The sequence below is a fragment of the Balaenoptera musculus genome, chromosome 14 (genome assembly GCF_009873245.2).
Source record: "Balaenoptera musculus isolate JJ_BM4_2016_0621 chromosome 14, mBalMus1.pri.v3, whole genome shotgun sequence".
Taxonomy (NCBI): Eukaryota; Metazoa; Chordata; class Mammalia; order Artiodactyla; family Balaenopteridae; genus Balaenoptera; species Balaenoptera musculus.
The window spans coordinates 52,021,066-52,037,416 of NC_045798.1; the positions used below are offsets into that span (position 1 = coordinate 52,021,066).

General features: G+C 38.5%; 1 protein-coding gene across 5 annotated transcripts in view; it reads left to right on the forward strand.

The window, feature by feature from the left end:
- The window catches only part of FHOD3 (formin homology 2 domain containing 3), a 491,767-nt gene that overhangs the window by 367,307 nt on the left and 108,109 nt on the right, over positions 1-16,351 (forward strand). For 4 of the 5 annotated variants that reach the window (XM_036822951.1, XM_036822950.1, XM_036822947.1 and 1 more), the window contains 2 exons: positions 10,340-10,474; positions 14,809-14,859. In XM_036822951.1, the coding sequence (XP_036678846.1) occupies positions 10,340-10,474; positions 14,809-14,859 (186 nt within the window). The remainder of the gene's footprint in view (positions 1-10,339; positions 10,475-14,808; positions 14,860-16,351) is intronic. The other variant, XM_036822949.1, reaches the window with a different exon arrangement.

Genomic DNA, 16,351 nt, shown 5'->3' on the forward strand with positions numbered 1-16,351 from the left:
TGGGGGGTACTTTTCACCTCTCCTTTCTTTTGATGACTTCAATTGCATATATATTGAGCAACTTGAAGTTTTACCAAAGTTTATGGGTGCTCTATTGATTTTTTCCAGTCTTTTTTCACAATGTGTTTCATTTTGAATAGTTTCCATTTCTATGCCTTCAAGTTCACAATTTTTTTCTCAAGTGTCAATCACCTTTACCACTGAATTCTTTTTTTAAATTGAAGTGTAATTGACATACAACATTATATTAGTTTCAGGTGTACAACATAATGATTCAACATTTGTGTACATTGCAAAAGGATCACACCATAAGTCTAGTTATGATCTGTCAACATACAAAGTTAACAATTGTTTTCTCTTATGATGAGAACTTTTAAGATTTACTCTCTTAACAACTTTCAAATGTGAACTACAGCATTATTGACTATAGTTACATTCCTATGACTTATTTATTTTATATCTGGAAGTTTGTGCCTCTTAATACCTTTCACCTATTTTGTCTAACCCCTAACACCCCCTTCTCTGGCAACCACCAATATGTTTTCTGTATTTATGAGTTTGTTTTGTTTGTTCATTTGTTTTGTTTTTTTAAAGATTCCACATATGAATGAAATTATGTGATATTTGTCTTTCTCTGTCTGACTTATTTCACAGGGTCCTTCTGTGTTATCACAAATGTCAAGATTTTATTCTTTTTTAATGCCTGAATAATATTCCATTGTGTATATATATCACATCTTCTTTATCCATTCATCCATCAGTGGACATTTAGGTTTCCACATCTTGACTATTGTAAATAATGATGCAATGAATATAGGGATTCATATATCTTTTCAAATTATTGTTTTTGTTTTCTTTGGACAAATACCCAGAAGTGGAATTTTTGGGTCATATGGTAGTTCTGTTTTTAATTTTTTGAGGAACCTCCATACTGTTTTCCATAATAGCTGCACCAATTTATATTCCTACCAACAGTAAACAAGTGTTCCCTTTTCTCCACATCCTTGCCAACACTTGTGATTTCTTGTCCTTTTGATAATAGCCATTCTGACAGGTGTGAGGTGATATCTCACTGATGATTAGTGACATTGAGCATCTTTTCATGTGCCTCTTGGCCATCTTTATGCCTTCTTTGGAAAAATGTCTATTCAGATCATCTGAACTGGGCTCTTTTTTATACCTTTCATGTCTTAACATGTTCATAGTTTCTTTAACTTCTTGAATCTATGGACTATAGTCATAATAACTTTTAATGTTCTAGTCACCTAGTTCTATCATCTATGTCATTTCTGGATTGTTTTCAATTGATAGATTTTATTTCTTCTTTATGGGTTGTATTTTCTTCCTTGTTTGCCTGCCTGGTCATTTCTTAATGGATGCCACACCTTGTAAATTATCTTTTTTTTTGGATTCCTATAAATATTCTTGAGCTTTGTTCTACCATGTGATTCATTCAGAAAGTTTGATCCTTGGACCTCCCTGGTGGTCCAGTGGTTAAGAATCCATGCTTCCAATGCAGGGGGTGCGGGTTCGATCTCTTGGGGAACTAGGATCCCACATGCCATACAGTGTGGCCAAAAAAAAAATAAAAAATAAAATAAAATAAAATAAAAGTTTGATCCTTGCAGGCCTCATGTTTTTAGCTTTAGGCAGGACCGGAGCTATGTTTAGTCCAATAGTTTACTTCTTACAACTTTAACTGATGCCCCCTGACCCTTTGGCTTCTGCTTCTCCCAACTACATGTTCTCTCCCCGCTTTCCAGTTCAAAGTCCTGGACGCACAACTATGATTAGCTCGGCCTTCTACACCAGAAGCCTCACACACCGCTAGACAGCTTGCCTTTGGATGAGCTACCTTTGGGGCAGGAACCCACTCTGTATTCACTTAGCTGTTGCCAGGGGCACAGGGTCCTATGCAAAAAACATTATCTCAGCAGGTCTTCATCATGTGTCTTCCCTTAGAGAATGGGCTGGGGATGTAGACACATATAGACTAACATATACAGATTACTCTGACTTGATACATCCTCATTATTCAGTATCTAATTGATTCATCAGGTGACTAGTCATGCAGCTCTTCTAAGTGCCAGGATGCAGAGATGAATGAGAAAATAGGATCTGGCCCAGAAACTTAGACTGCAAGAGGAAATATAATAACATATATGGAAATGATGAAGGCCAAATTTAGGGTAGTGGTCATTTTTAGGAAAGAAATGAAAAAAAATAAATATTTAAGCTGAGACATGTACTGTGGCAAGTACTGCAGGAATGGTACTTTACTAAGTACCCGTGGTGTGGGGACAGAAGGAATATAGGTCAATATGGGGGCTCTGGCCTGATAGGCCTGTTTAAAAGCTCAGCTCTGCTACATCCTAAATTTAACTTCGCTGTGCCTCAATTTCCTCATCTATAAAGGAGATAATAATAGAAATTAGTACAAGAAGTTGTAGGGATTAAAAGAGCCATTTTGTGTAAAATAATTGGCACACTGTATTGTCTCCATAAATGTTAACTATTATTATCAACCATATTTCAGTGCAATCGAGTTCCTGTTCCAGACTTCCCAGCAAGGGAGGCTTGAACCAGATGGGATTTCTGGGGCAGTTCCTGGAGACTTTTACGGCCAAGATTAAGTACTGTAATTCCTCTCACTCAGAGTATATCATCCACTCCCTTGCAAAATCTCTCTGGCCTCTGGCCACCTGCATTCTTATGTGGCTTCATTTGGTTGCAGCTGCCTTGGGTGTAACTTAGATGACTTCAGCTTTCCAGGTGCATTCCGGGTGGCACGCAGTCCTGATGATGGACCAGCTTGTAGCCACGATGGGAAGGTTCAGATCAAACCCACAGCCCACTCTGGCCCCTGAGGCTGGGAACCTCAGGCTGGAACTCCCCTGCATCTGTAGAGTTTAGACTCCCAACATAAAGTGATGTCGGTTCAGCGTCTACTGTGGCCCAGACGCTGTTCTAAGCAAACTCATGGGCACACTCTCATGTAAACCTAATAGTACTTCATGAGTTGGAAGTATTATTATCTCCGTTTTACAAACATGTAAAGTGAGGCTCAGAGAGGTAAAATGACTGGTCATACTCAGGTTTTCTCAATCAAAAGCCTTGTGCTTATTCCTTTACCCCCTAGCTTGTCCCCAGACTGGCCAAGATTAAACAATGCAGCAACTTCCAATCACTACAGGCATTTTCCTGAAAGATTGAATATGAAAGATAAAAATCTGTTAAAGATGCCTTTATAAAGAGAAAAATTCACCATACTAGCTTGAATTTTGGTGTTTGGGTATTTTTTTTTTTTTTTTTAAGCAATGATTTGGGATATTCCCTTTGTATGGTTTGAATGCATTCCAGCATTGGTATTATAGGTAAGCTTATTTCCAGAAACAGGATTTATAGGGCCAGGGTTTATACTCTTACATGTTTGGCTTATCTAGGTAGAGGGAGATCTAGGGAAATTTAATTTATTAATATTATATGTATAACTCTTTGTTCCCAGTATGACCAAAGTAGCTTACATGTTCATGAGGCCCTTTAATTGCCCTTTCCTGCTACAGGAATCTGTGTTAGGGCACCCAAGAGAATGGATCTTGAATTGTAGAAGGCATTGGCTGCATTTTAGGAAAAGAGGAACCAGTCTTCATTGCTTTGCATTAGCAGCTCACATCTCGGTTCTGAAAGGAAAGAGCCTCCACGTGTTGTTAACGCTGCCTGCCTGTGTGTTCGCTGGTATACACTGGCCTCAGAGCCAACACGAGGTCTGCCTTTGCAGCGTCTCAGTGGACAGGGGATCATCTGCATTCCCCTTCCTTAGAGGCACCCGGGAAGGAATGACAGCATCCACTAGACAAGATTGAACATTTTTTACTTTCTCAAGTTCTAATACTATTCTAATTTTAAACAAGCTCCAATATTCTCATTTGAAACAAGGAAATGATGTTAATGAATGATATAGAGAAGCTTCACTGTAACCTCATTAGTATAGCCACTAATGACCCATTATTAAGTTACCATGCATGAAGTTTTCTTGAAACAAGCTGATATATTTAGAAGAACAAATTAAAGTCAGAAGCGTAAGGGGAAATGGCAAGGTCCTTATTTCGCTCCTCACCCAAGAGCTTCTCTCTCCTCCCTCTGAAAAGAGAACTCAAGAGATGAAGCTGCTGATTCTTACGAAGACCACCACACAGGGCAGGCTGGGAGCTGAGCTAGAATCAGATTCGCCTAAAATAATTGTCCTCTGTAGGGTACCTTATTTTTTGTTTTGTTTTTTGTTTTTAAATTTTGTAATTGGACATAACTTTTAATGTTCAGCTAGCTTGGGGCTTCAAAGATATTTTATATTAACTATGAGCTATTTGTCTACCCAAGGACTTTTGATTATTAAAGAGAAGTGGAATGAATTTTAAAAATGTATTCCAGGCTTACAGAAAATTGTAGATAATTACAGAAATTATAGAGCAATAAAGAACATTATATATAAAATTGAAGACTTCATCTCTTTTCTTCTTCCCTGGAGATGACCACTACCCTGAATTTGGTGTTTACCATTTCCGTATATGTTTTTATATTTTTCTAAATATCATGTATCCCTAAATAGTGTGTGGTTTTGCTCTGCATGTATTTAAACTTCATAAAAATGATAGCATGCCGTCATGTTCTTCAAACTACTTGTCACTATCAATATATTGTGCTTTTGAGAATCATCCAAGTTAGTCCGTATCACTCTATTTCATTCATTTTCTCAAGTATAGAGTATTCCATTTGTAGATATTTATGCTCTTTCTAATTATTAACCATTAGCAGTACAAAACGGTGTAATATATTTTATTCTTGTACATGTCTGTCATCTTTACACATGCAAAGATTACTCTCTAGTATAAACCTGGAAGTGGAATTGCTGGGTTGCAGGATATGCACATCTTCAAATGTATTAAGTTTCTCCAAAATGATTTTATCCCCTTAGACTCCCAGAAGCAATATATAGGAGTTCTTGTTGTCTTGTTCTGTGGCAATGCTTAGTGTCATCAGGCACTAATTTCTGTCGGTCTTCAACCTGAGAGGTGTGAAACAATATCTCACTATGGGTTTAGCTTACATTTCCTTTCCCTGATTTCTAGTGAAGATGAGTAGCATTCATATATTTATTGGCGATTTAATTTTCTTCTTCAGTGAAATGCCCATTATCTTTTGCTCATTTTTCCATTTCCCATTTTTCCACTGGGTAGTTTGTCTTTTTCATACTGATTTAGAGGGGTTCTCTTTGTATTGAGTTTACTAATACTTTGTGGTTTATATGTGTTACAATTAGCTTCTCCCAGGCTGTGGCTTTTCTTTATCCTTAGTCTTTCAATGTATATAAATTTTAAATTTTAACGTATGCATATGTATTAAATTTTCCCTTTTTGATTGCCCTTTTGGGTTTCTTGTCTAAAAAAATTCTTTCCTATCCTAATATCTAGAAGTTGTAAAGTTTTGCTTTTTACATTTTCACTTAGACTTCCTAGAATTTATTTTTGTGTCTGGTATGAGGAGGGGCTAACTGTATATTGTCTTATATAGCTAATAGTTGTCTCAGCACCATTTATTAAATAGTTCATTTCCTTCCTGCTGATAAGTAATGACACATCTATCATGAATCAAGATTCCGTATGTGTATGAGCCTGTGTCATTCCATGCTTCTGTTCTTGCACCAAGACCACATTCACATTTGATCATTGTGGTTTTAGAATGGGCTTGATATACAGTGGGACCAGTGATCCACTTTGTTCTTATTCAAAATTGTCTTGGTTATTCCTGGATCTCAGTTCCTCCATAAAAATTTTGGAGCCACCTTGTAACGTTCCATGGAAAATCCTTTTGGAATGTTGAATAAAATTGATTTGGAATTGTATTAGAATTGTATAAATTGAAAAAGAATTGGCATTGGCATCTCGACTGTATTGAATCTTTCTATATGTGAATGTGATATAGTTATCATTTATTTGGGTCTTTTAATAAAGTTTTATAAACGTCTTTCATATAATTAAGTAATTCATAGTTACCTTGTGGTTAACTTGGTAAATTGTTGCTGATATATGAAAATACAATTGCTATTTGTACATTTTATATTGAGAAACCTTGCTAGACTCTTATTAATTCTAATAACTTGTAGGGGTTTTTTTGGATTCTCTAAAAAGATGATATTATCTGCAAATAATGGCATTGTATTTCTTTCCCTTCCTTATGCTTTTATTTGTTTTACTTATCTTAGTGCACTGGCTAAGAATAACGTCAAATACAGGCAATTCTGGGGGTATCCTTGTATCACTTCTAATGTTAAACTGCTCTTAATGTTTCAGCATTAAGAATGGTGCTTACCATAGTTAAAAAATTTTTTTTTACTGAATACCCATTGTCAGGTTTAGAAAGCTCTCTTCTAGTCCTAAGAATAATGAATTTATTACATTCTTGCTTTTCAAATTGTTGACTTGACCACTCATTATGCTTTAGAAGCATCCTAAAAATTTTGATATATAGTCTTTTCATTATAATACTCTTTGAATGTTTTCTAATTTTCTTCTTTGACCTGAGTTAATTAGAAAGGTTTAAAATTTTTCCAATTATATGGATTTTTCAGATGTATCTTCTTGTTATTTATTTTGAAGTCAATTGCATTGTGGTTAGGAAGGTAGCCCACATGAAAACCAATTCTTGGTATTCATTCACGAGCTTGAACTTTGTCACAGGATTGACCGTCAGTTTTTGAATAGTTCCTGTGTATTTGAGAAGACTGCATTTTCTTTAATTTGGGGCACCAGGTTATATATGGTCATCTGCTAGGTTAAACTTATTAATCAAGTTAAACAAGTCTGTTACATTCATAACAATTTCTCTCAATCACTTTGTGAGTGGCACAGGAAACCCCTCCACTCTGATTATGGATTAGATTTGGCTGTATATAACAGAAAAATAAATAGGTAACAGTATCTTAAATAAGATAGAAGTTACACAAGCTAGTCTGGACTTTGTTTATATGAAAGATAAATAAACTTCTATCTATGCCTACGGGTCCAAGGTGCTATAGTAGCTGCCTAGTGAGCCGAGAATATAGGTGTTACTGAACTTAGGTCTGGCTGCTCTCTGCTCAAAAGTCAAAACTCAAGATTCAAGTGCTTTAGCAAAGGAAACCATAAACAAGATGAAAAGACAACCCTCAGAATGGGAGAAAATATTTGCAAATGAAGCAACTGACAAGGGATTAATTTCCAAAATACACAAACAGCTCATGCAGCTCAATATCAAAAAAACAAACAACCCAATCAAAAAAATGGGTGGAAGACCTAAATAGACATTTTTCCAAAGAAGAGATACAGATGGCCAACAAACACATGAAAAGATGCTCAACGTCGCTAATCATTAGAGAAATGCAAATCACAACTACAATGAGGTATCACCTCACACCAGTCAGAATGGCCATCATCAAAAAAATCTATAAACAATAAATGCTGGAGAGGATGTGGAGAAAAGGGAACCCTCTTCCACTGTTGGTGGGAATGTAAATTGATACAGCCACTATGGAGAACAGTATGGAGGTTCCTTAAAAACCTAAAAATAGAACTACCATGTGACCCAACAATCCCACTCCTGGGCATATACCTGGAGAAAACCATAATTCAAAAAGATACATGTACCCCAATGTTCATTGCAGCACTCTTTTTTTTTTTTTTATATTAGGGAGGAGTTTTACTATTTTTATTTATTTATTTTATTTTTGGCTGTGTTGGGTCTTCGTTTCTGTGCGAGGGCTTTCTCTAGTTGTGGCAAGTGGGGGCCACTCTTCATCGCGGTGCACAGGCCTCTCACTATCGTGGCCTCTCTTGTTGCGGAACACAGGCTCCAGACGTGCAGGCTCAGTAATTGTGGCTCACGGGCCCAGTTGCTCCGCGGCATGTGGGATCTTCCCAGACCAGGGCTCGAACCCGTGTCCCCTGCAATAGCAGGCAGACTCCCAACTACTGCACCACCAGGGAAGCCCCATTGCAGCACTCTTTACAATAGCCAGGACATGGAAACAACCTAAATGTCCATCAATAGAAGAGTGGATAAAGAAGATGTGGTACATATATACAATGCAATAGTACTCAGCCATAGAAAGGAACGAAATTGTGCAATTTGCAGAAATGTGGATGGACCTAGAGCCTGTCATATAGAGTGAAGTAAGTCAGAAAGAGAAAAACAAATATCGTATAATATCACTTATGTGTAGAATCTAGAAAAATGATACAGATGAACTTATTTGCAAAGCAGAAACAGAGACACAAATGTAGAGAACAGATGTATGGATACTGGGTGGGGGGAGGGGGAAGGGGGAGGTGGGATGAATTGGGAGATTGGGATTGACATATGTACATTACTATGTATAAAATAGATAATTAATGAGAGCCTGCTGTGTAGCACAGGGAACTCTACTCATTGCTCTGTGGTGACCTAAATGGGAAGGAAATCCAAAAAAGAGGGGATATATGTATACGTATAGCTGATTCACTTTGCTGTACAGCAGAAACTAACACAGCATTGTAAAGCAACTATACGCCAATAAAAATTAATTTTAAAAAGTAAAATTAAATTAAAATTAAAAAGAAAAGATTCAAGTGCTGGTAGAAACAGAAAGGTTACTTTAATCAGAAAACCGGCATCCTGGGGAGAAGGTGGACTCGTGTCCCAAAACCAACTCCGAAGATTTTGCTCAGCCATGAACATTTTTAAAGGGAAAAAGGGGGAGTAATCTCAATTAATCATTGAGATGGGGGTCAGCTTCATTGCCATATCCCATTGCATGCAGGCTTGTCAACTCCTTGTAATCTTTCTTTAGATTCTATCTTGTTCTCACCGTTTGTTCATAGGATTACTGACAGGGAAGCTGGGGAAAAGATTTAGTCATCTGTTAATTACTTATTCTTCATTTTTACTTCTTTGATCTAAGGAAAGAACCAAACAGGTTAAGCAAGGTATTGTGTGATCAAAAGGTTTAAAACATATGCTTGGGCCGGAGATTAGTAGGGCATGGGGGCGCCTGGTTTAAGGTTAGTTACAATATAGCTTTGCTAAAGTGACAAGACAAAAGGAGCTCTCTCCTGCAGAGAGCTCTTTCCTGCCAAAAGCTGCTTACATAGGATTTGGTTACTCCCTTCCTGTAGCTACTGGGGGTGGTGGTTTCTTCCCTCTACTTCTCCTCCCACCTCTGATTGATATCCAGAGGTGACTCACCTTTTCTAGGGAGAGCAGCTGTGTGACTTACCACAGAATGTGTGTGATGCAAAAGTCACATCTTTCTCCTGGGGGGACCTTGTGTTCCCCACCAGCCAAGTATATTTTCATCAAATTCAAGTAGGCTATTACCCAAGCTATATATTAGAAATATTTGTGTCTTAGTTTTTTTTTTTTCCCTCAATAAATGAAGGGCCAATTGTCTGTAACAGATTATGTTTATTATTCCCCAGGGGTCCAACAGACTCTTCTTCCCAGCTAACCCTCTTCTTTATTTTCCATGTAGTTATCTAATTTTGCCTTCTCCTACCAATTCTCCTGACTTAACATTTCCTGTGATTCTTCACTGAGGCCGTCACACAGCTGACCTTCCCCATCACAACATCTTCAGTGAACAGTCCAGATTGTTTGTGTGGTATTACCAGAGTCAAGTGCCGTCCTCTGAATAAGCTGCATGTTCATGGATGCTTCTTGACATGCAATGAAATTTCCTTAATTGCATTCAGATTTCAGACCATTGCTGTCTCTTTCTCCTTATCTGTCATCCCAACATCTTGTTTTAAGATGACATAACTATTTTGGGAGGTATATTGAGAAACTGGTGTATGGCAAAATATTTTTAGTACATGTAAAATAGAAAACAGTTTTAGATTGAATGTTGATTCCAGCTCATCAAAGTCTTATCATAGACCAGTTTTAAAATGTGTGTGTGTGTGTGTGTGTGTGTGTGTGTGTGTGTGTGTATGGAGAGAGAGAATATGTATATATATTTTAAGTATATTCCTGGAATACTTGTCGATAATAATAGCACTCATTATTGATGACTGCTTGTATGCCAAGCATGTTGCTTGGTATTTTATATGCATTATCCCTTTTCTGTCGTCTGAGCACATGAAGCAGGTTATTTACCTCCATTTACAGATGAAGATCTTGAAACAGAAGACCTGAGACACTCAGTAATTTTCCCCATGTATTACCTAGGTACTAGCAGACCCTCAGTTCTAACCAAGGACGGACTGATTCCTGCATTAGTACTTTTAATCACTGGACAAGCCAATCAAACATTAACTCATTGTATCTTTAGGTCATCACTGAGTGGTCTTCTCACGTCATCCTTTAGGCAGCACCAAGAGTCCTTAGCGGCAGAGAGAGAGAGGCGGCGACAGGAGAGAGAAGAAAGGTTGCAGAGAATAGAACGGGAGGAAAGAAACAAATTCAGGTAAGATGGATTTTAAGATTTTTTAAAGAATGAACTGAAAGTTAAATCACATGCCTTCACCATTGCATATGGTTAATACTGGTGTTAAAGGGTTAGAAATTAATATGCTTGCTTCCTATGCTGTCTCTGTTTTCAGGGAAGAGCAAGACGATGCCTGAAACAGGCTCCATCTGGTTTGTTATGGCCTGTCTTCCTTGAACCTATGGCAGGAAGCACAGCCAGCCAGCCAAATACAATTAAGGACCTGTGTGTTCCTGGGTCCTTCGTTATCTAAAATGGTTTTATCCAGGCCTTCCTGAAGGCAGAGAACCTAATCGTCTTAATTAGCCATTTCCCCCTGAAGCTACTCATGTTTTATTCATATTCTATTGGACGCCTAAAAGAAAATGCTTTTCCCACTTTCTGGTTTGTTTCTTACTCCCAGTAGCAATATTTCATATTTTTTAAGCAATAATTTTTCCTTCTAAGTGGGAGAAAGAGGCATTGTGCTGATTACTCCCAGCCCATTGTCCCCCTGATCTCTTTGGTCTCTATCCAGCTCCAAGGATGTGTTCTTTGGTGTGGCCTACTCCAGCTTCCATGTCTTGGCCTGTCTGCCCCGCTGAGTCCAGCGTCACTCCTTTTCTCCTTCAGCCAGATCAGCTGTCCCCATTGCCCCCATCCTCCTGGTCAACCTCCTAACACTCCCTTTGCCTGGGTTCAAGCTGGGCAGTGCTTTATAAAACGCCAGACACTTTTCTTACACATTTCATTCCTTCTACTATTCTTTTGTCCCCTTTATCTTTCCCCTACTTCCCTCTTGCCTTCCCCATCTCCTTCCTTCCCCCTCCTTCATCTTCCCATTCACCTCTCCCATAGCTTCCACACTCTTTCTTTTTTTTATTTCTCTCCCATCTCCACTTCCTTTTTCCTCAGTTCACTTTTTTGGGAAAAGTATTCCAATCGATTACTCCCAGTGAAATCTACAAACAATGTAAAGCATTGTCAATGAGGATTTACAAGTTCAATAGTGTTTTTTTTCCAGCAGCCAGGAAGAGTATGTATAATTGTAGAAATGACCAAAACATGAGCAGAGTTGTGAACTTGCCTTGACCGTAACTCATGAAAAGAAGTATCCCAAGTCTGTGGGTGAAACACTAATCCTGACTTTTGTAAGATGGGGCTAATGGGCTGCATGAAGTAAACCAACATCATTCTCATACCATAATTGTGTGGTATACCTTGAGCTGTCAGATCTCTACCAAATGATATATGGAAAGACCAGACCTGTATGCACCATTTCTCATGAGGTAGCTCTGGAAGTTGTCACTTTTGGAAAGGCCAGTTTGTAAAACCACTGGAACAGGTTAAATGCTTCCTGATTCAGTGCCTTCTGAGAGATTCACATATTTCACCACCAAATAGCAGCAGAGAATCTGACTGAAACACATGGAAAATTCAGAGATTAGCTTACGCATCTAAAGATTTTGATTGAAAACCTCTTAAAACAGGGTACCAGTTCTGGGAAAGATGGAATCAGCACACTCCCTCCTGTCTCTTCTACCACATCACTCAGTGCAACCATAAATCATGGACAGATTTAAAGCATGGAGCTCTGAGAACTCTGAACTGTAAAAGGGAGCAGGTGAATTGGGGATGGAGACTAGCATTGAACTGGGGATGGAGACTAGCATTCAAAGCTCCACCAAACCAGGGAGAGTTTACCATTTTTTCCCTCCAGTATCACATGGCATGTACTCACCAGCACTCCAAAACTCAGAATCACATACCAAGTGTGAACTGAAAGAGCTCTAAAAGAAGACCTCTTTTTCTGGACTGGGGAGCTGCAAAAGGAATTCCTGAGGGTCAGAGAGTTGAGAAGTCTCCTGTTTTTTCTTATTTTTTTCTTCTCTCCTACCCCAGCCTCCAAGCAATATTGTTACAGAAGCACAGTGATGGCAGCAGTGTCCAGGCAGGCGCCTAAGACTCTGAGGGAGGGAACCCTTCCTGTGATCAGAAGAGCATGACTGCAAGAGCACTTTTCTTCCTCTCTGTGTCCTCCTGCTGCATTGCCCTGTATGCAGATAGAATTACTGAAAGTCTGCAGCAGAGCAGGGAAAATAAAGCCCAAGCTTTCTGGCTAGAGGACCAGGAAGGGAGACCCAGGGAATCCAGAAAATGATGGGAAAGTCACAAAGAGTAGAGAGATCAAGAGAGCAATCCTGAGGTCATCTCTAGTTTTGTACACATGTGGCTCAGGACCTAAACAGCATACCACAGGCTTTGAGAACTAAGTACAGAGTGGAACACACTCAGGTCCCAGACTGGCCACTGGGTGGCGCATATAAGGGCCTGATATGGATAGCACTAAAAATATTTGAAAACTGAGCTAATATTGGAACCAATATCAGAAGGCAGTCAGAACTTGCCGGCTGAGCTTGACTTAGTTGATTGCCTGCTAAAAGAAAGCAAGATTCTTCATAGAATTTAAATAAGACCCAGAGTCTCATTACAAAATACTTAAAATGTACAGAATGCAATCCAAAACAACTTGTCATAGAAAAACAGGAAAAATCTTAAAAGAAAAGAGAATCAAAATATGCTAACCACAAATGGACATAGATGTTGTCATTATCAAAGACTTTAAAGCAGTTATTATAAACATGTTCTAAGATATAAAGACAAATACTCTGGAAACAAATGAAAAGTCTCTGCAGAGAAATAGAAGATATAAAGAAGAACCAAATGGAAAAACTTGTAGAACTGAAAAATACAATAAGCAAAATAAAAAATTCATTGAATGCTTTCAGCAGCAGAATAGAAATGAGAGAAGAAAGAGTCAGTGAATTTGATGTTAAAACAACAGAAAGTCTCCAATCTGAAAGACAAAACAAAATATTGAAAAAAATGAACAGTGCCTCATGGACCTGTGAAACAATACATCTAGTATTTATATCTTTGAAGTCCCAGAAGAATAAGACAAGAGTGCATTGTAATATATATTCAGCACACATGTTGGCAGAGTGAGAATTAGACCCGGGCAACCTATCTTCAGAGATCACGTTCATAGCTATTCACTATTTCCTCTTGGTCATAAAAGGATCTCACTCGTCATTTAAGAGCATAGAGAGACCCTGGCAAAATAATCCTTGTCCAGAAAGGAATGCTGATCATCAGTAAAGACCTCAGAGAACTATTAATTATGATGACTTCAGTTCCATTCTGAAACTCTGAGGATGTGAATGAAAAGAAATTCAAGGAAGGAAATAGGAAAAGCTTTATAGAGTAGTCCCTGGGATTACCCAAATGGCTGATCCTTTATCAGCCACTTCATTGATTTAAGTTAGTCATGATCCTTGTGCTTTTTTCTTTGCGAAGCATTCTTATCTGTTGTTATTTTTGTCGATTATGATCTTAAGTTTCCTGGGTTACGGGAAATATTATTTCTAGTGTGGTAAGTGATGAGAATGGATGTTTATAAATGATAACAAATTTGTGTCTTTGTTGCTTTTTCTCCCCCTCCTAACCTGCTTTAGTTGCTCTGACTTACTACCCCTTTATATCCAGTTATCAGTGCACAGAGGGGTGGAGTACTTAAGCTACCTTGTGAGGTAGAAAACTGTGATGTCAGAATTCTCCAGGAAAACAAGTGGTTAACTGAGAAGTGACTGACCACACAGTCTTAAACTTAGATTCAAGTTGGAACCTCACCAGTAGGAACAGAAAAACAAACATTAAAATTAGACCAATTTGGACATCTTGTGGATAAAGACAAGAGAGAATGCACAAAGCAAGAGCTTCCAGTGATCCCTGCTTAGAAACCGAGAATGTGAGGGATGCGGAGAAAGAATCCTGGGCCCTGGAAGAAATGTGCAAACTGTAGAGTGCAACACAAAATGGCCAGGACACTTGGGCCCACTCAGATTTAATTCTTGAGATGAATGTTGGGGAGTTACCAGAGCTTGATTGTGTGTTAATCACTTCTGAAAGCTATTGCTTGCTTGTCATTGCGATATTTTATTTATGAATTGTTTTAACTTTTAAAAATGTTTTTATCTCCCCTCCCCTCATATACTTAGTCTTCTTTCTGAAGAATAATTAGCAAAGTCTCTGAGTGAATCCAGTAATCCCATGTTTTCATCCCTGTGATTTTATAGAAAACTCATTATATTTAGTACTTTTAAAGTATAGCCTTTATATTTATTTTTTAAAAATTCAATGACAACCACTTTCCATTTCTGATATGATAGTGGGCTTTCATTATATACTCTGTTAATAATTTCTTGGCAATTTTATGAGCATCTAATTCTGTTATTTTCCTTCCCCATTTTGTTTCTTCTGCATATTTCCATTAGCCGAGACTATTTAGACAAAAGAGAAGAGCAAAGACAAGCAAGAGAAGAAAGGTTTGTATATCTCTTCTTCCCCATTGTAACCAAATGGCACGTGACTTTGCACTCAACCAAGCATGCAGAGGAGACTGTGTTAATTCAAATATAATAGCTTCACCTAAGACACCTAAGACCTTAGGTACCTGGCATTTTGCAGAATAGAGTGTCCTGGTTATCTCAATTTTCCAAGAAAGTACAGATTATTACTTAGTGCCATCATGGTGTGAGATATGTGTCTGTTCCTCCAAAACTGTTCACCAAATAAGGATATTAGTTTGGCATATTGGCATATGGTATATATTTTAAATGCTTTGCACCACCACTGCTGAGCCTGGGTTAGGTGTCCCTCCTGTGTGTTTCCAAGTCACTTGTTCAGCATTTCTTCAACAAATATTTGAGCACACACACTATGCCATGCGCTGGCTGGGGTACCACACCCTCCTGAGACTCTCCATGGAGGTGCATGATCATTTGCCTGTCTTCCTACCGAACTGTACTCAGTTCCTGGATGGCAGGAACCATACCTGATTTTCCTTGGTGTCCCAGTGCCCGCCACAGGGCTTGCACATCGCAGGCACTTAAGAAGAATGTATCGAATAAATGAGCAAGGGAGCCAACAGCTTTAAAATATTTAAGCTGTAAACCATTTCAATGTTCATTTCAATAGCAACATACTTTGAATCCCATTAAACCATGCCAAGTTAATGTATTCAGTGTCTGGTAAACTTAGATAAGCACAGGAAATTGTTTTTGGAAGTAGACCAGCAAAAGGCAAGTTTACCCCCTAGCACTGTACAGCCTGCAGTTATTCCCTCCACCACCAGATGGGGTTACTGCATGGAGAGCTGAAAGGCTGAGTTCATGCCAGAGCCAGTCAGGAACCTAACAGTCTCTGAATTATGCCAATAAAAAGTGGAATTGTGCTAATTTTTTTTTAGACACCATCAGCTAAATAGATCAGGACAGTCTGAGGCAGGGAAGAGTGGATGCTGCCTGTGTTCAATTTAAAAATTAGATGCTTACGTCAGCCTCATAAACAAAACCATGGCGTTGCTTTAATTCCGGCATTCTGTTAGATTATTGCCATCCTGGTAATCAGTTGTGGCCAGCAAGTTTAGAGTGAAAGATGCTGGCAAAGAAACAAAGAGACTTCTTTTTGTCTAATTAGTACCTGTTTTTGACATTGGGGGACATGACGTATACCCAAGTTTAAGAAATCGAATTTTATGTTTTAGATTCCCCACCAGATTCTGCACTTTTTTGAACTTTTGGACAACTTGACTGTCATGTTATGTCTGCACAGGCAAGTCCTCAAAGCTCCTGGAGAGATGACCAGGTGCTGTGTCCAGGTCTGAGCTGATTCAGACTGACCTTGAATTTTTCCCAGATCACTTAGGGCTACTACCTCTTTCCGAGTATTATTTACTGCTCTTTTCCCCAAAGTAGAGCATCACTTATACCTGGAAAATTCATGCAGAGGAGTTTTCCACTCCTCTTCTCTCCCTTC